Consider the following 25386-nt stretch of genomic DNA (forward strand, 5'->3'; position numbering starts at 1 on the left):
TTCGGGGGATCTGGGAGGTGTCAGAGGTGTGTACTAAAGCCCGTGCAACGGGAAGGCAGAAGGAAGGGTTTCTTGTGACTCACAGGAATATGGGGGCATTCAGCAGAGAAGAGTTTGAGTTGAACTCTGAGGCTGGATTCCAAATATAAGGAGCAGTATGAGCTGAAGCAAGGAGGAGTGAGGTGGCCTGACTATGAGAGGCTTAGTCTTGCCTTAGGTGGGAGTTGAAGTCAGTGTATAGGGGCACTATGTGGAAGGGGGTGTAACACTGTTCCTTGTTTTCTTGTGTTGAGATGCGCATAAAATTAGAAACCAGAATATCATCTTCAGTGATTATGTCAGTTTTCCTTTTATATTGATAACCTACTATATATAGTAGTTAATTGTGATCAAAAATCACTGCTCCTCAGGGGCTCTACCCCTTCACCTCCACAGCTCACAGAGGCCCAGCATGGTAGGTGCTGGTTGGGGCTGCCTAGGATGGTGAGGATTACAGCAGGGATGGAAAGCAGAAGGGACTCTGACTTACTGTTAACTAAATCTTGCTCTGCCCATGAGTTGTGGGTCATCACAGAAGTGATGTGGTCCAGAAGGGCAGAGTGGAGTTGGTGCTACTGTCAAGGTGAAGGGAACTTCTGGTAGCCTTTGAAGCAGCCTGGGGCAAGGCCACTCATTGGTCCTGCTGTGTGCTGTGATTGAGAGAACTGGAAGTAGAGACGTTCTGGAGGAAGTGTCTTGACTTCTGAGTTAAGTGAACTACTAACTGTTGAGTTGCATTTAATAACGTAAGTGGGCACTTGTGCTGCTGCGGCCTGATGCTTCTTCTCAGCCTTTCTAAAATTCTGTGGGCAAGGTCCAGTTAGGGGTGTATGTGGCAGGGGGTAGGGGGAATCTCATCACATAAAACTGGCACACCACAGAAGACAATTTGAATATAATTGTGGCTCAGATGGAAAGACTGTGATGGGAGGGGAGAAAGGAGAGTCTGAATCTCCCAGCCCTCTCCTTTCCCTCCTCTCACCTTGAGTTGCATCATGCATACAGCATGTGCTCAGTAGAAACTTAGTGGGAGATGCCAGAGCACTTTAGAGACCTCTCCTGGGTCCTTCCTGGGCGAACGGCCGGGCTGAGGGAAAGGAGGGGATATTTTTCGTCCTAAGGGTCTCAGTTGCTTGAGAGTGCTCTCGTTTCACATCCTTTAGTAATGCCGATGCGGTCCTGTATCAGGCTAGGCATGCTTCCTCTCAGACATTTGCATCTGATAAGGGTCATAAAGGATGAATGTCATTATGGGAGGGAGGTAAGTTGCACCACTAGATCTAGAAGCTTAGGTTATATGGCAAGTACCACATATCCATTTTTGTGTATTATTTTTGTGAATTAGGAGGAATCCGTGTTCAAAATACTAGAGGATTACAATGTGGAAGAAAGAGGGGTATCATTCTGTGTGGCTCAGACACCACACACCTGACACACATCTGTCATTGTTGTGGAGGCTGTAGGAGGCCAAGTTATGCCCCATCAGAGGGCCCCTCATTTCTAAAACATCTGTTTTCAAATACCTCTAGAAGGTGTAGCACATTTTTTCCAGAGAGAATGGGGAAACAAAGTTTAGGAAATAGCTGGGTGACCACTTGTTTAGAATATGAACATGATTGTATACCATGGCCTTCAAGCTCTGAAATTCTAGGAGGATCTATCTAAATAATTAAAGAAAGTAACTCTCTTAAGTGTGCTACTGTTATGGCTTTAATGTTTGTTGATGCCCTAGTCCCCAGTGTGATGATATTTGGAGATGGGGCCCTTAGGAAGTAATTAAATTTAGAAGAGGTCATGAGAATGTGTCCCCCATGATGGGTTTAGTGCCCAAATAAGTAGAGAAGGTCAGATCTCTCCACAAGTGTGACTGATAGGCATATGAACACACAGCAAGAAGATGGCCCTCTGCAAACCAGATTCTGCTGGTACCTTGATCTGGCCCTTATTAGACTCCAGAACTGTGAGAAAATAAATGTGTGTTGTTTAAACCACCCAATCTGTGGTATTTTGCTATAGCAGGTGGAGCAGACTAAGACAACATTTTTAATAGACCAGACTCCAAATGGGATTTATGTTCTTGGGTCTTCTGACAATCAGAAGCTACGATGCCCTGGCTTAGGGCTGTGCAGAGCCCAGTGCCTTAGAGACTACTTTGATCCTTTGATGACCTATCCTGGCATGTAGTTCCAGGAGAGGAACACCCTGCCAGGATGTTTCTTCCCCTGAGCCAGGCTGTCTGGACTGGTTGGGGAAAGGGTATCTGTTCTGCTAGGGATCCTCTTCCCCTGTTGCCCTGACCCATTGCCTTCCTAGTGGGCAGCCATATTTCTGGGCAAAAGGGATATGGAATTTCAAAGTTAGCTCTGCTCTTTTGCTATCATTACAGGCATTGGGCCAGGCCCCAGTTAGCCAAAGGGCAGATAAAGTGGCAACTGCTTCCAGAACCATTTGTTATAGTTCTCCTTGTGCTTCCTGTAACTGAGTCAGCATCCAGGAAGTCATCCACTATCTTGTGGCTGAATTTATGCACATCTTTGGGAATATCTTCAGATTGCTTTTTAGCTTGTGCAACTGGCAAAGCTGGTTGAGGTTGATTCATTTTGGGGGTGTCTGTAAGAGTGGGCTAGTATTTAGGGTCTCATGGCCTAGATCCCATAAAAAAACACATGCATACTCATGCTCAGAACCAAAGAGCGAAGAGAAGGATGCATGCTGTCCAGGGAGGCTGCTGTTGCACAGATGTTTTGCCTTGCTAGTGTTTTGTAGAGTTTTTAGTGTACAAGTAATACATAAATATGTCCTCATGGTAAAGAGCTTCCTCCCTGTGCTAGTGGTAACCACACTGTATGCTTTGAATGGCCTTATGATTGCCTTTCTCTGCATACATATAACAAAGGTATATCTTATTTTAATTTTTAAACAAATTGAGTCATGCCATAATAGTTGTGTTTCCTGCTTAGTGTATTTTGAGGAGCTTTATGTGTCAGTGCATAGGTATCACCTTACAGTTTTTTTTTTTTTTTTTTTTTTTTTTGGTACAGATTGCATTTTGATTCATTGTACATAAATGGGGTACAACTTTTTGTCTCTATGGTTGTACACAATGTAGATTCACACCATTTGTGTAATCATACATGTACATAGGGTAATGATGTCTGTCTCATTCCACCATCTTTCATATCCCTGCCCCCTCCCCCCTCTCATTTCCCTACATAATCCAAAGTTTCTCCAGTCTTCTCTTACCCTCCCCACTACCCCTGACCCCATTATGTATCATCATCCACTTATGGAGAAAACATTCGGCTTTTGGTTTTTGGGATTGACTTATTTCACTTAGCATGATAGTCTCCAATTCCATCCGTTTACATGCAAATGCCATGATTTTATTTTTTCAGTTTTATAAAAGGCAGAACAGCATTCCATGGCACAGTGTATTCTTCTCATAACTTACCTAAGCAGTCCCCTAGTGGTGGATGGTTACATTCTTTTAAATTATTACTCTCACACATGAAGCTTGTTTGTGTAAAATATTTGCAAATGCTTCAGTACTCCTAACATTGAAGGGAAAGATGAGAACAGTATCAGTTTCCAGAAAGATGAAATCATTTTCCAGCATGGCTTCGCATTCCTGAGTTCCTCTTTCAAGTAAGTAGAGGGAGAAAAAAAAAACAAAACACACCACTGCCTCGTGCACTGTCCAGATGACTCCCTCTAAATGTGAAGTCTGGAAGGGGCATTTTGATGTGCCCTTGGTTTTAAGGAAGAAATTAACTGTTCTAGGGGTAAAATTACAATTTTAAGCTGAACCTTCTTTTTAACTTTATTTTATTTATTTATTTTTTAATGTGGTTCTAAGAATCAAATCCAGTGCCTCAGATGGGCTAGCAGGTTTTCTCCCACTGAACCACAACCCCAGCCTCCTAAGTTGAACTTCTTGTTATGGGTTCTCATTACATTCACCGCAGAAGTTTCCCTCCTATAATTAATTGTTAAGTTCTGTCTTCCCAACCTACAGTAAACTCATTGAGGGCAGGAGCCACCTGTAGGCATTCAGTAAAGTCTGTATAAACAACAAAATGAACAGAGATAGCAGTAGGATTTTAGCATTTTTAGATACTGAGTGTATTATAGTACCTCTAAAAGGAATTTTATGTGTCTTGATATAATCAGTATTATGAAAAAAGCTCCATTAAAATTACTTGAAAACTCTGCAGTATCCTTGAAGTTGACTAGAATAACAGTAATAGGGCAGGAAGTATGACAAGACAGACAATAAGCAAACATTTTAGTAATTGTGAGAGCAAGTAAAAACAGTACTAGAACCACTGAATAAAGAAAAATATCTGTAATACCAGAATTTAATTACTTGTAAATTTTGTTTCTGGTAAGTTTTTTGGTGGGGGGTCTGATATGTTTTGATGAGAAATTTGTGGGATTTTTGTCAAAACTGTGCATACATTAGTTTTTTTCAATTTCATTGAGGTTAAACATAGTCCATCCTTGAAGCAGATACATAGTCATTTATTTTTTCTGATTATCTTTATTAATTTTATTTAAATCTTTACCATTTTAGTCTGTCTCTTCTTTTGATGGAACATCAAAATTATAGCCAATAATTCCCCCATTTTTATTTATTAGAGACCCCAGTCTTAATCCATTGGTCTTCGATTTCCTCTTAGGAAAATAAGCCCATTTTAGGATTGTTTTTATTGTTCTTCATGTAGATCTGTTGATACAGATAGAAACATCTGATCATTCTAGTCAGAATGGCCTATATGGGTTTGTTTCCAGAAGTGAGAACATACCTAGTAAGTTAAATAAACTTTATCATTCAACATCAAATGTCTTTCTCTAGGGCAGTGGTTTCAAACTTTTTGGCCCCAGGAGCCTTTTACACTTAAAATTTCTGAAGGATTCCAAAAGGCTTTTGTTTGAGCATTATATCTGATTGTATCTGTTGGTACTTATCATATTAGAAATTAAAATTAAGACATTTAAACAATATTTTTAAATATAAAATAATAAGCCCATTGCATGTTGACATATGTAATATATATATATAGTGTATATATATATATATATTTTTTTTTTTTCTCTGTACTGATGATTGAACCAGAGAATGCTAAGCAAGCTACCACTGAGCTACATCCCCAACCCCATATTAAATTTTTATGGAAGGTAGATAACAGTATAATGTTATTGAATGTTATTGAGAATTAACGACATAGACCTCCTTCTGCAAAGTGGTTTCAGGTCTGAAGTTGCCATACAGCATTTTGAGAACCAAAGCTCTGGAGTCAAGATCCAGGGTGGAGTTCAAAGGCAGAGGGCCAGAAGGTGTGCACCATTTAAATTTAAAAGGTACTTCTAGAGGCCCTTCAGAATTCTGTCCACAGGTGGGAAGTGGGGAGCATCCCTTTCTCCACTTCCTTAACTGTCACTTAACATCTTCAGTTTTTAATTTGCCATTCTCACACTTGAACTGGCATGTAGAGGTCTTGGTTTGTAGTTCCTTATTTACACTGGGATTTCACAAGACATATTTCGGGGCTTTCACAGCCACCCTTAGCCGAGTCTGGAAGCTGCTTATTCTCTTTGGGCTATGTACTCTTTCCTCTTGGGTGTTCGATCCTGGAGAAATTGACAGTTCTCACTTTACTATCCTTGGCTTGTAAAGTCCTCCTTCTCACCCCTCTGAAATTCACTTTAACTACTTCTTTATAATATTTTTTAAGCTGAAAGTTTAAAAACATTTCACTTTTGAGCCCTGTTTCTTATTTAAATTTAGACAGAGCATAAAACTTTCAAATATCATTTATTAGGAAAGTGAAAATGCCTTTAAAAAGTCTTGCTTGTGTTAACATTCTTCGCACTTGAAGATCTAGCATAAGAGTTCTTGAAGTTCCCAGAAAGCCACTCCCCTGTGGAAAGGCTGCTTTTTAGAAGGAGAAGCTCTGACTCAGCTCTTCTGTTGCCTGGGGAAGATTCCCTGTCTCTCTGACAGCCCCAGATATTCCTTTGCAAGGCAGGCAGTACCCATTAAATGAGATAATGATACATGGTCGGTATTCAGTAAATGTTGGTTGACTCCATATCAAGGATGAATTAATCAAGGTGCTTTGCAAAATTGTGAGCCTTCTATAGACCTGAGATCATCTCAGGCTTGCCTCCAGCTCCCCCAAGATTCAGGGCCATTCAGCAGGCTCTGGAGGCTTAGCTGGGTTGAGTCTGAGGAGTGGGGACTGTGTGTTGCCTCCCTTCCTTTCCCCAGTGTCCTTGGCAGGAGGAGAACCTTGGGACTGATGGTCATCACATTCTTCTTCTTAATAAGGCCTCATTCCTTTTCTGAAAAAACACTCTTAAGCCCTGTGTTCTCAGCTTGTTTTCCTTATTGAGCTTTTGAAGTGAATAATGGAACAGAAAGATGATCCCTTTTTAAGAACTGGAGGAACACTAATGATATTATTTATTAACAGCAAGGAACAGCTGTGTGGTTCATGTGTGACCAGAAGGCATCTCCCCTGAGATCAGTCTCACCCTGTAACATGAGGGCACCAGACTAAAATTAGATATTGGATGCACTCCGTGGCCTTCTGATTCAGGAACTGTGGTTCATGCCTGTCTTAAGGTGCTGATTCTTTTTCTTCTTTTCTCTCCATTTATGTTCTCCTTTGTTGGACACATAATCATTGAGCACTGTCCCTCACACGAGGATCTATCAGTGAAGAGGCAGACATGGTCCCAGGAGCTTGCTACCTCCCAGTTATTTCAGAATTCTGGCTCATCGGTGCGTTGAAACAAGGGTGGTGGCAGGGAAACCTCATCTCGTATGGGACTCAGGAATGCTCTGCTGAGGAAGAAGAGGAAGAAGCACTGCAACCAAGTGACAGCATGGTTGAAGCCTCATAGGAAGAATTGATCATGGAGGGCCTTGTGGGATTTGGATTTAGGAGTTTAGATTTGGATTTAGGAGTTTATTTGGATCTCAGAGGGTGTTTAACTAGGAACATTTTTAAATCATACCTCAGATACTCTGGGGGAGACTAGTTAGGGGCATTGCAGGAAGTCTGAGCTTACTAACTCATGCACTTTAGGGACCAGCAGTGTCATATATGTCTTAGAATTGCCATGGTACATTATATGGGGTAACAGTGTATCAGGAGCCATTGCTGGAGCTCTGCAGGTATGCCTGGTGCCTCCCTGTTGTCCTGAGGATGCTGGAATTGATTTGGGAAGAACTCAAGTTTGTCACATTCAGTGAGTGTGTTTGGGGACTTTGTGATCACTTATGAAGCTCAGCCAGTACGGTGGACAGTGTGGAATAAGACTGTGGCTGGCAGTGGTGGGCCAGGTCTGGTGTGATGGGGTCCCACTTGGCTCCAGCACTTGGCTCTTGCTCTGTGGCAGAGCAGAAAGTCCTGTCTGCTGAGGGCCTGGCTAGGGCCCTGGGGGTGGGGTGACAGCTCAGTGTGGATGTCCCAGTGGGAAATACTGCCATGTTCCTCATGCCTTCCTCTGTCTTTATTACTAATATTAACAGCCACTGTATTTTGTCACCTCTGTGTGCCAGGTTCATCAGGCCTGATATTTTTCTCAGCAACAGTTCTTCAAAGCATTTATATTTTTCCACTTTTGAGAGACTTTGTGGAATATGGAGTGGTTAAGACTTGAGTTTTGAGCCAACCCTGTATGGGGTCCAGTCATGACACATCACACATTCAGTGTGAGAGGCCTTGGGCAGGTTATATATTTTCTCTGCACCCCAGCTTCCTCTTCCATGAGAGGAATCATAGTAGAAACTATCTCACGGGGTGGTGAGAACAAAGTGAATTAATACATGGAAAGCACCAGAACAGACTGTGAAGCATAGGAAGCATTCAGTGTAGGTTAGGTACTAAAATGCCCCTAACCCTGCTATGACCCATTGACAGAAGGTGGATGGGGTGACATGGATGGATGGTCAGGTAACATGCCCAGGGGCACACAGAGCAGGGCTGGAGTACAGCTCTTATTCCAAGGCCTGGGTTCTTGGCCAGTGCTGTGTACAATCTGCCCTTTTGTTGTACGTATCATGGGGCAGTGTTCTAAGTGGAGGGAGCTTGCTCCCAGCTCAGAGGCTGCTGATTTACACCAGGTCTTTTACTCTGCCCCTGTGGGATCCTCCTCCCTACTCTTTGGATTCCTGGGGAGGGCGCCTACTCAGAGTCCCAGCCAACCTTACTCCAGCTCAACACTGTAGCCTGAGCCGGTCACCGGAAATACTTGTGCGTGAATTAGACCACCTAAGATGCTAAGACAGTGTGTTCCTCCACTCCACACTGCCGAGCTCCTTGCCACTATTCAGAATCAAGGCTCTTCTTTCCAGCATGTGGTCCCAGCATGTCCTTGCCCTGATCCCAGCTGGACTTTGTTCTTCAGGCACAGTAGCCTGCTCCCTGTCCACCACACACTTTCAACTCTAAAGACTCAAGGTATTTTCTTGTGCTGTTTCCCCAGCCTGTGTTCCCTCCTCTCCTCGCTTGTAGTGTATCTGGTGAGTATCATGGTTCAGCCCTTACCCTCATGCGATGTTGTTTTTTCTTTCTTTCTTTCTTTCTTTTCTTTTTTTTTTTTTTTTTTTGGTCATCATTATTCTTGGCCTCCTCCACTGGACTAATAAGCCCTGGTAGTGTAGGGACTCTTTGAATCCTCAGCATCATGAATGTGGTACCTCATACATAGTAGGTGCCCCATGAATGCTTTTTGAGTTAAGCTCTGTACTACAGAGTATGAGTACCTTTGGAAGAACATCTGTGCTCTGTTGCCTCCTGTACAGATGGGAAGGATGGAGCCCTTGGGAGGCCTGAGTCCTTGGCTCTCAGTGGTTTGCTGCTGGCACAAAGGCCGTGGGGTAGTAAACACCCCACTCTAATGATCAGCTTGGAATTCCCTTTTCTGTTTTGATGTTCCTTGAAAAAAGAGCTTTTGTCACTTGGCATCTGCCTTTGTCACGTGAAACTCATAGTGGTCTATTTAGAACATCCTTGAGTTTGCAGAGAGGTCTCATGACCAGTTGTCTACATAATAGTAACAGTCATTATGAGTTCTCATTTTGTGTAGTCACTAATCTTTGATTCAGAACTGAATTTAGATGCCCAAGGCCTTTTGCTACACAAAAAGGTTTCTTTGTTTCAGGAGCTACAAAAGCTACTTTTTAAAAACCATCTTTGAGGGAGAGATGATACAAAAAGACTTGAAGTTCAATCTAGTTTCAGGCTGTGGACTTGATCCCAGTTCTGAGTAATTCAAGGTCAGCTTTTGTGGTATGTTTGTTTTAGAAGATAAAACAAATTTTAAAAACAGTAAGTAAATGAGAAATTAAAATAATTGTAAGTGCACAGAAGAAATGATCCATGACAAAGGAACTTTTCATCCATACAGCTCCTGTGCTTACCATGGCTGTCGCCCGACACAATAAACATCTTAACTACTGTTTATGGAGTTTTCACTGTGTTCCAGCATTGTGGCAGACATTTCCTTTGATATAGGAGTTTTATGAAGTTTTACAAATGAGAAAAATTAGGTTTAGAGAGACTAAGTAACTTACTAGGAAGTAAAAGAAAATCCAATGCCTATTGAATATAATGGGATCTTTTTTTTTTAAATTGCATTCAGATTAAAGGTTCTAGAATCTCTACTTATAGAAGACTTTCCTAATATTTCCCCCTTTAGGCTAAAGTTCCTCCCTGTAGCTAGGGGACTTGTTCTAGCACTTGTACCCATCATAGGCCTCTGTCAGATTTGCTCCTTGGCCTTAAATGTTCTTCTTTTCCTTTACCATGTTTCTTAAGCTGACCTCCTCCCATGGACCCTTGCTTTTTTTTTTCCTTTCTAACATCTGTTTCATCTCGCATGTTCACTTCTCCCATTGCCCTCTTAAGATGCAAGATCTCAGACCAAACACATTTCCTCCAGTACAAGTACGACTAGTCTAGGGTTGCAAGAATTTATTTCCTGATTCTCACATGACACTTTCCTGTTGTGTCACTTTTGATGAGTTGTTTATTCATGGCTGTCCCTTCCATGGGTCCAGCCTCTATGCCCGCCAGGTGGGATCTGTGCTGACAGTCCCCACATCCCTGCCATAGTCTTTCTGACTCCACACAAAGTTCTGGGTGCTCTGGGTAAGATACACACACCAGAGATCTTGCTGGCTTTGTGGTTTTCGATGACACTTTTTAGTGAACTCAATGTGGAGATTAGGATCAGGTTGCTGGGCGGTAGATGCTGGTGCCTCCCCCTGTGTTGGCCAGTCTTGTGTTCTTCAGTGTCCAGTCATCTTCATTCTGCCCAGCCCCAGGTCTGCCTCTACTTTCCTTCCAGGGGGGTCGTGTTGAGGGAAGAGTATGTCCCCAGACTTGGGGGTGAATCATAGTTTGGCCAAGTGTTGGTTGAGTCACTTAAACCTCCTGGCCTCTATTTCCTCATCTGTAAAATGGGTATAATGATAAGTAGCTGACAGGTTTCTTTTATTGAATTGAATGAGAGTGTCAAACTCATGTCTCAGTTGAGTTCAGTAAATACTGTCTCTCTTGAAGACGTGATTCTGTGTTGGGAAGGAACTCAGAGGTGATCAGTACATCAGAATGATGTGGGAGTCACTTTGGTTCACATGTGATTTCTTTTTCCATCATGTGAATGATTTGTGCCACCAAATAACATTGGATGAAGCATGCTCAAGAGGAATGTGGAGTACACACAATGAGATATTTACATGGTCTCCTAGGGTCTCCTCACACACCTCTTGTGTGACCCTTGTATAGTGAAGAGACCTGATGGATGGCACCTTAGCCACATGACCACCATAGATGAGACAGCAGTCATGGGGAAAACTCTTATCCACTCAGTGACTCCCAAGGTGATGTCCTGAGGAGGACCCACAGCCCTTCCTTGGGATTACTGCCATTCCAGAAAAGGTAACTAAAAAGACATGACAACTAAATGCAGTGTGTGGTCAGGATTGGATTCTGGTTGAAGAAAAATAAGTTTCTGTAAAGAGTAGTTCGGGAAATCTGAATATAGGTTGAGCATCTTTAATCTGAAATCTGAAATTCTTTGAGCACCAAGATGATGCTCAAAAAGTGTTAGTTTTAGCACATTTCAGATTTTGAATTATGATAATCAACCAATAAAGGCCATGCAAATATTCTAAAATCTGCAACACCTGATCTCAAGCATTTCAAATAAGAGATATTCAACCAGTACAGGTATCAAATTGTACCATATATGCTATTTTCATTTTGTCTTTGCATGGATTAAGAGAATGTCCTTGTTCTTAGAAGACCATTCTTAGAGGATTTTCCTTTCTGATAGTAAAGGGTCATGATGTCAGCAGCACTTTCAAGTGGTTTAAAAAAATAGAATGTATATATCATATATACATAGAGAGGATGTGTGGCAGAAAGTTAACATGGGTTAAATCTAAACCTGGAGTATACATGATGTTGTAATATCCTTGTATCATTTCTGTAGGTCTGAAAATTTTTCAAAATAAATGTTTAATTTTTAAAAAAAGATGAGGTAAACTGGGCCTGGGAATGTGCCTCTGTAGTCCCAACTACTCAGGGGGTGAGGTGGGAAGATCACTTGAGCCCAGGAGTTCTAGTCCAGCCTGGGTAACATAGTGAGACTCCATCTCAAAAGGAAAAAAAAAAAGTTAAAAAATAAAAAGATGAGGTAAATGCAGTGCAGTGTCAATAACAATATGACTTTAAACTCTTAGGTCTGTATTAATCTCAGATAGTAAAATTTTTAAAAAATTTAAATACATTTGATCTTTTGCATCTTTAATATATTGTTGGATCCTTCTATGCCCAACTGCACACCCTGGTAGTCATGGAAATGTTGCTTGTGAAACGGTTGTCAGGTTTTACTAGACTTATTCAAGTTCTTCTTTTGTGTGACTTAGACCTTCCTGGTGTGCTAAGGGACTGGACTTGTCTACCACAGGAAGAAATCCCTCAGACTAGCCCTTCGTTCCCCAGTCTGTCTGTTCCCTAGATCTGGTCTTGGGGTGGCTTGTGGCCATCTTCACAGTCTAATTTCCTCTTCTGCTTTGGCACTTAGCAAGCCATGCTATTCCACTGTTGTTCTTCATAGGATTGAAGGAGTCTGGTCAGCTCTTGGCTTATGGCTTCTTCTCTGGCTGTGGGGCCATGTGGTCATACATCCTGGACTGCATGGTTAGTAGGTACAGAGGGAGGCCATACTAACAGGGCCTTGTCTAATCCACAAGGGAAAACCTTCTATTCTAAGACAAGGAGCAGTTGTTTATTGCTCTGTACAATAGGTAATGGGTAGTGAAGTATCAGGACTCCTTGGAACTCTGTAGAAAATAGCATTGATTGTGTCCATCTTAGCACAGGGGCAGGTATTGGCTCTGGTGTGTTCTCTTGAAGTCAGCTCACTCTGGAAAAAGGGACCTGGTGAACCAGCTTGGTTTAAAGGGAAAGAAAATTATTTCAATTCTGTTTTTTTGTTTGGGCTGTGAAGAGTACTTGTGTTCCTCTCTATTTTGAAATACAACTGTGCCTTGGACTCATTTTATGCAGAGGAAAAGTGGAGGCAGTCATGGACAATTTGGGACTTTGAGGGCATATAAATTTTCTTGTGTTTGAAGCTGAAGATAGGTTCAGGTTGAAGTCTGCTGGAATGGTGTAAAGAGAGGAATTGGATTCTTTTTTTAGGAAGAGAAGTTATCATGAGATTCTTGTAGTTTTACTGTGCTTTGTGATGGTTGGAATCTATGAGTATTTGGCAGGAAAGAATCTTCTGGGGCAAAATGTCATTTGGTCTTCCTGTGTTGGGGTCAAAGGTACTTTAAACAGACTCAGGCCTCTTTGTCGTAAAACTTGTTCCTGTTCTGTTTATTTTTAAGAGCTAAGCATTACTCATCCCTTCTGTACACCACAAATTCATGGTCTTCTTTATGTGATTGTTCTCAGTGAACTTGAGAATTTATAGTAGAGCAGTTTTCAAATTTTTCTGGCAGCCTTTAAATATAGACAGTCCTTTCAAGTTCAGTGCTTTGTAGGTTTTATGATCTACGTGGATCCTGTATGTATGAGGGGGGTGTGTGTGTGTATTGCATAATTTACATTGAAGTGAACGGAATAGATTTGTCTTATAAAATGAAAATATTTTGTTAGGGCCTTAAAATATCATGTAGATACTAATGACTGTTATGGATATAATCATTATTATATTCTCTGTTTTCCCTCTGTGCCTCCCAGAACAGCAGCCCCAGGACTGATTTTCTTTCCCTCCAAGAAATTCCCTTGCTTTGTTTCTTCTCTTTTATCCTTGTCTGACCTAATTTTCTTCAATATGTGCCTTTTGCCACATCTTTCTTGGGTTTGGAAGTAAAGATGGAGGCTCAAGTTGATGTCCCAGCTCTCCCTTACCAGCCAGTAGCTCTCAGTGCCTCAGTTTCCTGTATCTCACATGAGGGTGAAAGTGCACAGAATGGGCCCATCCCCTTAGGAATCATCTGCAGCTCCCTGCAGTCTCATTAGCTTAGAATTGCTTCCATTTGCAAGTTCCTTTGACGTTCTCCCAGTTAATTAACTAGATCTCACTATTCCTGTTCATATAATGTTAGACCTGTGATTTTTTTGATGGTTTCATTAATTCCTTAGAGGCCTGATTCCTATGCTACCCCCCAGCACTCTCATATGGAAGCAACGCAGAAAACTTGCCACATGTCCTTCCTCAGGGTCCTGGGAGGCAGGGTGGACATGTTTGTCAGAGGGCAGCTGGGGTCTCACTCAGACCTCACAGACCTTAAGTGCCCTTCTGACCAGCCCAGTGTTAGTAATTCCTCAGAACTAAAAGAAGTCTTTTTATAAGAGAGTAAAAGTAGGCCAGAATCCCTCTTACTAACTGCCGAACAAGAGTGGAGAAGCCTTGTACTGGTGTTGGTGGCATTAAGAAGCCGCTGTCTGGCTCTCTGCTCTCTGCCCTGGCCCTGCTTCTCCTCAGGCTTTGCTGCTCTCTGCTTCTTCACCAGCTGCTGTAGAACAGCCACAGGTGCTGGTGTAGGCTATATGAAGGGCCGTCTGGGCTGCCAATCAAGAAGGTGGGAACACACCCCGGGTTACAGATGAAGGCACTTGGAGGATATTTGGGAGAGACCTGTGGTCCAGACCACTCAGCAGATATCATGACTACCTCCACAGGGCCAAGTGAATGCCCATTTCTATTGTATGGTCTTTTGTTATATTTGACCCGATGAATGAGTGTAAAGCCCACAACTGCCTCTACACTTCAGCCCATGAGCTGGGAGTGTTCTTTGTCCTTTAGGGTGTAAACTCAAAACTCACATCTTCTGTGCACTATGAAGAGCAGTGTGCATTTCACTGAAGTTGTTCCTGGAAACCCTAGAATGACTCCACCCCGTGGAGGGTCTCATAGGGCTGTTTCCCTACCTGCCCAGTGGGATGGTGAATAGTTGGATGTTAAGTGAGACATTACTTATGGTAGTACTTTGAAACTTTTAAAGTACCAGACAGATTTTGTTTGGCACAGTGTGGTGTGTGAAGTTGAGAGAGATGGGGATGTGTCCTGCCTTCGAAGACATCTGTGTTACTACAGGAGATAAGATACACATGGGTGTTTATAGAATATGGTTAAAGGTGATTTTCTGCACATTTCTGATGGCATCAAAGTTCTGAGGAAGGTCAGTGGGGAAGAAGTTTCATGGAGCAGGTGATGTCTGAGCTGGGATTGGAAAGATGGCCCATTGAGGTAGCCAGTGTGAATGGGGCATTGACCTTAATGATTTTGAAAGGCAAGCCCTTCAGGCAGAGGGAGTAGTGTGAGAAAAGGCACAGGTTTGGAAACGTGTCAGGCCTATGCATGCCATAGTCATTGAGCTGGATTAGAGTATTGGTTTGGATCTGTACCCTGGGTTGGGAGGACCTGTGGGCAATATTCTGCCAAGGGAGTGTCAAGGTCAGAATGGAGCTTTAGGATGAGTCATCCGGCAGCAGTTTAAATGGGTGGAGTTAAGAAAGACTGGAAGCTCTCTTTAATGGAAGACTACTAGAAAAATATATAAAAACCAAGTTTGTTTATCTTCCAATTATTATTTTAAGAGTAAATGAGATAGAGGATGTGGAAGTACATCTGGAGGCACCAGTCAGGGTGGTACAGGTCCCAGGCTTCCCAGCCCAGTAGCAGTGTCAGCCACCCTAAAACAATGCCTGCCAGTTAGGCAGACTGTCATGGCTGAAGGCATAGTGCTGCTCAGCCAGTGTGTGCAGGTCCCCTTGTACCCTCTGACTGTGTTCTCTCTTTGCTTCTGCTTTTCATTCTTCACTTGGATCCTGCCCCTGCCTGGACTTGACTTTCTTGATTTAGTTTCCCATTCAGTACCCACTATAGGGACTTGATCTGTTTCTTTTCTTGGCTTGCCCTTGACCCTCTCCAGGAAGCTCTCCCCTTCCTGGTGACTTGGAGGAACCACCTGCTGAGACCGCCCTATTCCCAAGACTAAGTCCAGGGCTCTCCTCCTCTGTGGCCTTGCTAGAAGGACCTGTCTAGAGACAAGTGTTGAGACAGGTGGAAGATTACTGCTTACTCTTGAGCTTTGGTCCCTTCCAAGGAGAAAGGGGGATAGGTTTCTCTCTCCCCGTTAGGCTAGGAAGCTTAAATGTGGTAAAAGGGTCTGGCTGGTATCCAGTGAATATTGGTTTCCTCCAGGTTTTTTTTTTTTTTTTTCCCCTCCTGACCTATTCCAGATGAGGAACATTTCCTGAGCAGTTCAACATGTCCTCAATATCTCTTCCTCTCTCTCTTATCTCAGTTATATTTTCCTTCTTCCTTCTTTGCAAAAACTTTAGTATAAAATGTTTAGCACTTTTATTTTTCTGCTCCAAGGGTTTGTACCACTGCCTTGAGAAAAGTCCCTGAGATCCTATGATAGAACTGGAAGCATTATTACCTTCACAAAGAATATTAATTAATTCACTATGAGGACTTTAGGAACTAAAGCTGGTCCCTTAGGAACATTTTGGTTTGAACAGGCTTTCAGGAAATTCAAACAGCAATGTTCATTTTCACAAATAAATATTTGAATAGATGTTCCCAAGCAGGCAGCTTACTAACAAATTTACCAGAAGCTATCCATTTGTAACCAGAAAACTGGTCCCCTGTTGTGTTACAGTTATACTCCTAAGCTTTGGTGGGTGATACATAGTCACACTGCTAAAAAGCAATGTGAGGTTAGTTCTGAGCCCTGTGCCTTCCTGACTACCAAAAATGCAGGATCTCAAGTTCTTGATGTCTATGGGCATAAAGTTCTCTGCTAAGGAAGAAGAGGTGCTCAGGGCCCTTCCCATGTACTCCCTCCTCCTGTAAGCATCTGCTCTCCTGATGATATCCCCTTCACTTCCCTCTTCTGCCACAAGTGTGCAGCCACACTTCCCCAGGGGAGGTGACCGTTTAAGACTTTTTATGTGCCAGCTTGGTGGACTGTCCCTGCCCTGCCATGGGGTGGGAAGACAGAATGGCAGGCATGTTCTAGTCTTTAAAGGCATATCAGAATCTGCTCATTACTATACCTAGAAGAGTTTGACACTTACCAAGCACCTAGGGGGAATCAGGCACTCTTAAAAGTGCTGTCACAACTACCCCCTTTTTTGGTCACCACAACAAATCTGTAATGTATAGATGTTAATGTCAGTCCCATTTTGTAGATTCAGACTTTGGAAGTCTAAGTGACTTATGGGCTATGAGTCACCCCATTACGAGTGGCAGAGTCAGGTTTAAATACAACTTATGTCAGAGCCCAGGTACTTGGCACTCTTCATGCTGCATAGGTTGTGGGAGAGACTATTCCTACGAGGTATCCAGCAGCTGGTCCCTATGCCTGTACGACACACCCACCCCATGCATGCTTTGATGGGGTCAGGGGAGCGTTCTGGACCCGTGGATGTCAGAAGAGGCTCAGTGCCAGCCCCTAGGCCTTCTGTGAACAGGGAGGACACAGCTGTGCCCTGGGCCCCAAGGTCCTATTGGCTAATTTCCTGCCGTCGTCTTGTAGAAAGGAGGGGAGTTTGGAGGGGAGTGTGGAGAGGGTCCAGGTTCCTGTGTTTTAATTCATTCAAAACAATCTGTTTTGCTTCTCAGGTACCCAAATAAGCTGTTTCTCCCCAAGTTCTTTCTCTTGGCGTCAGGCTTCTTTTGTGGATTCTTATTGCTGGGCTGCTGTTCAACAGAAGGAGTCCCTGCAGAGTGAGTCTGGAAACCTCCCATTGTGGCTGCATAAGGTAATGGAGAAACTTTCCAATCTCTCTTGCTAGTTTTATAGATGTGCATGTGGAAGCGCAGAGAGCCTGTGCCCATTCACAGCTTCGCAGATAGGTATGACCAACAGGACTGTTTCTCAGATCATAAAACCACAGCACTTTCAAGTTAAAAGGTGTCTCAGAGCCTCTTTGGTCCTGCACCTTCTCATAGCAGATGGGTGCTTTTTGGATTTTTAGCTCTATAATGGAAGTACCTTATAGGTCTCCATCATTTTCCATTAATGCTCAGCAGAATATTGGCCCCTACTGGGTTCTCAGTACATTCTGAATGTCTCAAAGAGCAGGGCTAATAGTGGCAGAGTCAGGATTTAGCATAACTCCTCCACCAGTGACTTTTCTATCACTCTAAGGACCAACATAGAGTTGGGTTGCTTCTAGCCAGTGTGTTATTGGAGCATACAGAACCCTAGTAGTGACTCCTTCTGGGGGTGCTAGGTGCAGCATGGCTTTTGGAGTAGATTCCTTTGCTTTCTGATGGGTTCAGGCACTGCAAGGAAGGAGAGATACTACACAAGAGACATCAATATTCAGATTCTATATCCTGTAGTGAAGAGTGGCAGGTCAGGAGCTCTGTAGCCAGGGAAATGCTGTGGAGCAGGATCACATAGAGATCGGAAACAAAGAACCTGGACTGGAGTTAGCAAGTTTGTGAAGAATTTTTCTGAGTAATGAAGTAACTATGTTAGGTCTTCTCTGTGCATAGGAAGGGAAGACGTGTTTCACCCTGTTGTTAGTTTCAACCCCTGGTTCTTCTGTCCTTCATGAAATGAAATGTTTATATATCTTCTGGTATTCTCATCTGTCAGGAAAGTGCAGAATTCTAGCTCTGAAAAGCTAAAGGCTAAAGTTCTGTTTTACTCTCTCTTTCTTTAAGCTACTGCTGGATTACCAGTAGGTATCCTTCCTTTTAAAAACAACAATTGAGGGGGTTGGGGTTGTGGCTGAGTGGTAGAGCACTCACCTAGCATGCATGAGGCACTGAGTTCAATCCTCAGCACCACATAAAAATTAAAAAAAAAAAAAAAAAAAAAAAAGAATAATACCAGTTTGCTGTAACTCAGGCTTGCTTCCATCTATTTGTTTATTGCATGCAGTTTGGCATTGTGGTGCCCTATAGTGACTCCCGTCTGTATTTGGGTTGGGCTTTTCTCTTTGATGTTCAGCCAAGCCATTGGGTGAATCCTTGCCAGCTTTGCCTAGCTTTGTAGCCAAGGCAACACATCTAGGCAAAGTTCCAGAAGATGGACAGCTTTGTAAATCTCAGTCCATGCTGTGGAAGTGTATGTCTGTGTATTATAAGCAGTTATGGAAATACAGAGTTTTAACTAGCTATTGGGCATTGATGCAGCCACAGAAGAAGATTGTATAACTGGGATTGTCTAGTTTAAGAACTTGCAACAATGTTCATGATTGTGAAACTTCTGGAACAAGAAGAAACTCAAAGATTTTTATCCAGATGCATTTCACGTAAGCATAAGGGAACCTTGAGAGATCAGGCCCAAGAGTCAGGACTAGTTGCCAGCTATACAGACAAGAACTCAGGTCTGCAGGCTTCCAGCCCACTTTCCCATCTTCAAGGAAGGGGGTTGTGGTAGCAGTCAGTGGGTAGTCAAGCTTTTGGTTACCTGACATCCCGGAGAGACTAAGAAGGTCATTCTGGTGGTAGGAGATTAGCTTGTTTGGATGGATGTGCACCTGAGCTTCTGAGCAGAGCCTTGCCAGATTCGCAGGACTGGGAACAGAAATTGAAGTCAGGATCTGCTGCATTTGGAGGTTGGGACCCTGAAATGCCATTTCTTGGGAGTAAGGGATAATCCAGAATTAAACCAGCCCTTACAGGAACTAGAGTCCTGGTTTGCACCGTTTTAGTGACATTGGAATGAAGGAGTTCTGGCATTGCCCATGTCTGTAGTCTGCCTGCCTGCCAGCAGCATAAACAAATCCTCTGTGGAGGAAGGTGTCACTGCCTATAGCCTCAGATTTGTGCTCTGGTTTTTCACATAAGGTGTTCAGAACTCAACTCAAAGATTCCAGGTATGTAGAAAAACCAAAGGAAAAATAGAATAGAAACAAACCCATAGGAAGTCCACCTCAGATACCTGTTTTAAGTCATTACTAATGGGTTCAAAGAGTTATGATAATGTGGAGAATTTCGTAGAACTGGAAACTTCATAAAAGAATCAAATAGAAATTATCAATCTGAAAACAGTAATTGCCATAGAGCTTTTTCATCTGTCGTCCATTGAAGGCCCTCCATAAGCTAGGATGGGCTTGATAGCAGAGAGCTGCCAAGAGACTTGGTTCCTTCCTCAGAGATCTCACTGTTTGGTGGCAAAGCAAACACAGAAGATGACACTGAGAAGTAGTAATCAGAAAGCTAGATAGAAAAGCAAGAATGTGGTTATTCTACAACCAAGAGAGGTGTTTCCAGACAGAGCAATAAGCTCTAGTACTCTCTGCCACTGTGAGCAGAGTGCACCAGAGCTTACTGGATTTAATTAAATCACTGGTGATCATGGTCGTGGATTTTAGTGCACAAGTAGGAGCCAGGTGGTTGTGGGTGAAGAGTGAATGGGAGGTGAGGAAAGGAAATGATGAAAATAGACAATTTCTTCAGTTTTTTTTTTTTTTTTTTTTTTTTTCCTTTCCAGAAAAATATCTCTTCCCAGTAAGTGGGAGAGTGAGTAATAATCTAGGTAACTGGAGGGAAGGTTAAAGTCCAGGGAGATTTTGGAATAGGACGGTTCTGAACAAATTCAAATGCCAATGAAGTAAGAAGTTAGAGAAGAGGCTAGAGCTGTGGGGTTCAGCCAGCTCAAAGGCACTGCCCGGGGAAGGTACAGCAGGTCCTGGGGGACGCCTGTCCTTTTGGGGAGTAGTGGAGCCTTGACCAACTGGAAAGTGGGCTAGGTTATAGAGGACTGTGAAAGCTAATGAACTGTGTAGACTGAATGCTGGAACCTGGGAACCAGTGCAGGTGCCTGATCAGAGTGAACCCCGGTGGTTCCAAGAGTTCATCCTTAGGGTGATGTGCAGGAGGGAGTAGAGGCAGGGAGAGAACCACTTGCTAGGCACAGAGAGAGAAGAGAAGGGAAGAGAAAATGGTATTCTGAGAAGGCTCTGAACAAATGAAAAGCAACCCTTGATATTTTATTGCTGATTAAAAGATTACTCGAAAGTTTGTATCGAGTGCTTAGGCCAGGGGTCAGCACACTTTCCTGTGGAGGGCTGGATGGCAGAGTCTTTCTGTCATCATAGGTTACATAGTCACTGTTGTAGCCGCCTATCTCTGCCAAGTTAAACAATATGTACCAGATGGGTTGGGAACAGACTTGGCTCAGGGGCAGCAGTTGGCCAACCTCTGGGCTAACACAGTGAGAGTGGAGGTGTTAGGAAGTGGATAAGTTCCTAGTGTCTTAGAAGGTGGAACCAACAAAATGTTCTGATTGGCTGTGGAAGAATGAAGGAAAGATTAGAATAGAGGATACAATCGAGGTTGCAAACAGTGGGTAGAGGTGAGGCCATGCACTGCTTTGATGAAGCCTGTTGAAGGAGCAGGTTTTGAATGACAACCAGATAGTCCTGCTCGACTGTGTTAAATCAGAGATGTTCTGTGGCTTACACAATGTGCCAGATATGTATGGGATATGGTATCTAAAGATTGCAGGGTGAGTTGGGGCTATAAATATGGTGGTCTTTCAGGAGATAGATGACATGGAAAGCTGCAGGACTGGAGGGGTTTCCAAGGCAGTGAGTTTAAGTGGGGCAAAGTCTAAGAGGGGACTTCAGCATGGAGAGTTGGTAGGGTAGAAGAGATAGAGAGCTGGGGGTAAACAGGAGAAGGGCGGGCTGTATGAATGAAAGAGCAGGGGATCCTGTAGAGCAGTCCTGGGTCAGTATGATAACCTGTGTTGAATGTTGCCAAGAGGGTAAGTGAGGTCAGCCAGGACTGAGACTTAGATAAACTCTACAGTTGGGATATCATTGGGTGAATTTTGTCCCCTAAAAGATATGTTGAACTCTTCACCCCCTGGACCCTAGAACATGACCTTATTTGGAGATAGAGTTGTTGAAGATGTAATAAGTTAGCATGAGACCATACTGGAGTAGCATGGGCCCCTGATCCAACGTGACTGGGTCCTCTTACAAAGAAAATATATGTGAACATAGACATGCACAGTGAGATGACAATGTGCAGACACTCAGGGAGAAGATGGTCATGTGGCCACAGAGGCTGAGCTTGGAGCTGTGCTGCCATAGGGAACTCTGGAAGAGGTGAAGAAGGGTCTGGGAGGGAGCAGGGCCCTGGAATCACCTTGATTTGGGAATTCTAGCCTCCAGAACTTGAGAGAAAAAAATTTCTCTTGTTTTAAGCCACCTAATTTGTGTAATTTGGTTGCCATGACCCTAAGACACTGATACAGGTGGATAGAGAGAGATCAAGATTCAGCCTAATTAGAAGAATAAACCTCTGCCAGATGTGAATATTAGCGTGGCTTTCTCAGCCAAGCCAGAGTGGTAATCACATCTCCTTTATTCCTACACTGATCTGTTTCCAAGTTTCACTTTTTCTGCTTGTAAAATATACATAACATAAAATGTTACCTTTTTAAACCACTTTTGGGCATATAGTTTTCTGTGACATTAAGTACATTAAGTTTATGTTGCTGTATAACCATCACCATTATCCATCTTCTGAACTCTTTCCTCTTCCCAAACTGAAACTCCGTACCCTGTGCCCATTAAACAACTGCTCCTTCCCCAGCTTCTGGAAACTGCCATTCTATTTCCTATCTCTTAAGAATGTGTCAACTCTAAGCCAGGTGCAATGGTGTGCAACTATAATCCCAGGTACTTGGGAGACTGAAGCAGGAGGATTGCAAGTTTAAAGCCAGCCTAGGCAACCTAAGTTGTGAGATCCTGTCGCAAAATTAAAAAAATAAAAAAGCGCTGGTGTTGTAGCTCAGTGGTAGAGCACCCCTGGGTTTAATCATCCCTAGTACCAAAAAAAAAAAAAAAAAGGCATTTTTCTACTCTGGGTACCTCATATAGGTAATCATACATTTGTCTTTTGTGTCTGACTTATTTCTTTTAGCATGATGTTTTCAAGGTCCATCCATGTTTCAAGATTTCATTCCTTTTTAAAGCTGAACGGCATTCTCTTGTAAGTTCACACCGCATTTTGTTTTTCTTTCCAACCATCAAGGGACACTTGGTTGGCTCTTGTGAATATTGCTGCTGTGAACATCTGTGCAAGTCCCTGCTTTCAGTCCTTCTGGGCTTATGCCTGGAAGTGGAATTTCTAGATTCTTTTTCAAGTTGAAAAAGGTTTTCCCTTTGCTCTGCTTTAGACCTCTCCACATTCAGCAGACTTAAAGGCTGTTGAGCTGGTTTGGGGTCCTCTCTCTTCAGGCTCTTCATTGCACAGAGGTGAGGCCAGAGCAGTGAATGTCTTGTCTGAGGTCTCACAGCCACATGGCAGAGGGCACAGTGTCTCCCTCAGATAGCAGATTTTTTCACATGTGAAAAGGTACAGGTTTAACGTCTGTGGCTTCAGAAGCCTGGATCCACCTGTGGGTGAAAGTTGCCAGTTGGTAGGCTTTAGCTATATCCAGGGAGGGAGCCCACAGTTGACCAGCAGGTCCTTAGTTCAGGGTGATCATGGAGGCTTGTATTTTCTTCCCATATCCTTGTTTCTTACCCTTATTGTTCTTCCTTCAATAGAAACCTAGCTCCTTAGATGTTCTTAACTGACTACACCTTCCTCTGTCCTCCTAATTACTGTCATCCTCCCAGTTACCCCCTCATCATTCATGTAGGACTTGGGTAGTGATGCATGCATGCTTCGCCACCCTGAGGTGATTCTGTGTCCTCCCACGTGGCACCCTGATGCCCGTTCTCTCTCTCATCTCCAAGGATTTCACCCCCTCTCCATTTCATCCATGTACTCCCACAGCCTCCTCCCTCCAAACTGGTTATCCAGAACTAAAGTCGATCAGCCCACTCCCTGCCTCTGCCTCCTGCCCTCTGAAGACCTTCCCCACCACTTTCAGAGAAAATGGAAGCTTGGCATGAGACTATTCTCGGCTTCCTGTTACCAGATCTACCAGATGTCACCGTGGCAGCACCAGCCTTTTCCCACTTCCCTTTCTACTTTGTGAATTGTTTATTTAGATCTCTGTAAATCCCGTGCAGACAGCCTATACCCAGGTCTTGTTCATCACGTGCCCTGGGTTAAAGCATAGCACATAGTGGGTGCTCAGGATGCATATGTGGAAAGGAGGAATGGGGTGACTTGTGTGTCCTTGCCCAGAACAAGGCTTAGTTCTCCAGGGCAGTCTGAGTAAGGACAGGGGATTGATTAAAGGCATAGTATTTATTTAAACACTCTTCAGTTCAGTTCTGATGTGGAAGTTAAAACCTGAACTTTCAAATTCTACCAAAGACAGTATTCAGTGTGAAATGGAAGTGAGAATCAGTGCAGAGAGCTTATGGCACTGGTATAATCAGTGGCACAATTATTCTCGCCTCCACCTCCACCTCTGATGTCTTTCTTTTCTCCTTTTCTGTTTCTCCTTCCTCTCTCCTTTCAGTGCTGATGGTCTCCAGTAGTGCTGGAGCGAGGTCTTTGCTGGAGATGTGAGTGCATTCAGAAACACCAGCAGGTGGTGCTCTGGGACTGCTTTATTACCGCCCCCCCAACCCCTTTTTAAATTTTCTGTTCTTTGTTCAAGTTAGAGTGTAGGCAACTGTTGGCAAGATTTCTGTCTGAAACAGAAAACCAAAAAACAAAACCAACAAGAATAAAAATTTTTTAACAAAATGGGCACATCTTCCTTTATTTCTAAGTAGTTTCACAGAAACTTAGTTGGAAGAGGCTTCCAGACAGGTTTCCAAACCTTAGCATTACCTGAGGGGCCTTGTGAAAATACAGGGTCCTGAGATCCATTGAAACCCTTAGGTTGGAATTTCTGGGAATTACATCAGCTTCTCAGGAGATTCTACTGCTGCCAGCCTGAATTGGAGTCCAACATGGGCACCACTGTTCTAGACTGGTGTTTCTCGAATTCTGTGTGCTTGCAAATCAGCTGGGCATCTTGTGGAAATGTAGACTCCAATTCAGTAGGCCTAATGGGGACCTTTAATTCTTCATTTCTAACAGTCTGCCGGAAGATAACTGAAGTTACTGGGTCTGTGGACTATACCAATCTTTGAAAAGCAGGAATCCAGAACCAGCGTTGGCAAACTATGATAACCATGCTCAGATCAAACCCGTTCTCTTTATGTAAATAAATCTTTATTGGACACAGCTTTCCCCATTTATTTACACTTTATCTGTGACTGCTTTTAGACCATAATAGCAGAGTTATATAGATGTAGCAGAAACCAGATGGCTCATAGAGCCTCTCATATTTACTCTTCAGTTCTTTCAAGGAAAACTTTTGCTGACCCCTGATCTAGAATCCTAAAGATTCTAGATCTAAAGATTCACCACCACCAGTTGACCAGACTCCACGAGGGGAACTCCCTGATCCAAATTGTTTTCATGCAGACCTGAGGGAAGTCTCTTCCTTGGCTGCCCTGGGAGAACCCACCCTTCCCTGCCCAGAAGACTTTCCTCTCCTCTGAATTCTCAGCCATCCAAGACACCAAAATAAAATGAATAAGCCTACAAGTGAGAAAGTAGAAAGAACTGAGACTGGAAGAGTGTTCTGAGTTGAATGATATTCCCTAAAAATTCATGCCCATCTGAAACCTCAGAATATGATACTACTTGGAAATAGGATCTTTGCAGATATAATAAGACAAAGTCACAGAAATTAGAATGGTTTCTAATCCAATGATGGAGTCTCAACACAGTAAGATTTTGTTTTGTTTAGTTTTTGTTTTTATTTTTATTACCTACCCATACTTTAAGACATAGTTCAGGTATTAGTTACCTTTTTTATGAAGTTTCTGTGACCTCCCCGGAAATTTTCTATTACATCAGTGTTTAGTA

At 43.1% G+C, this 25386-nt stretch overlaps 1 protein-coding gene across 1 annotated transcript in view; it reads left to right on the top strand.

Moving 5' to 3' along the window:
- The window catches only part of PANX1 (pannexin 1), a 39743-nt gene that overhangs the window by 3419 nt on the left and 10938 nt on the right, over positions 1-25386 (top strand). The window contains exon 2 of the mRNA XM_079105202.1: positions 17209-17348. Coding sequence (XP_078961328.1) covers positions 17209-17348 — 140 coding nt within the window. The remainder of the gene's footprint in view (positions 1-17208; positions 17349-25386) is intronic.

Source organism: Sciurus vulgaris (assembly GCF_902686455.1).
Source record: "Sciurus vulgaris genome assembly, chromosome: 11".
NCBI lineage: Eukaryota > Metazoa > Chordata > Mammalia > Rodentia > Sciuridae > Sciurus > Sciurus vulgaris.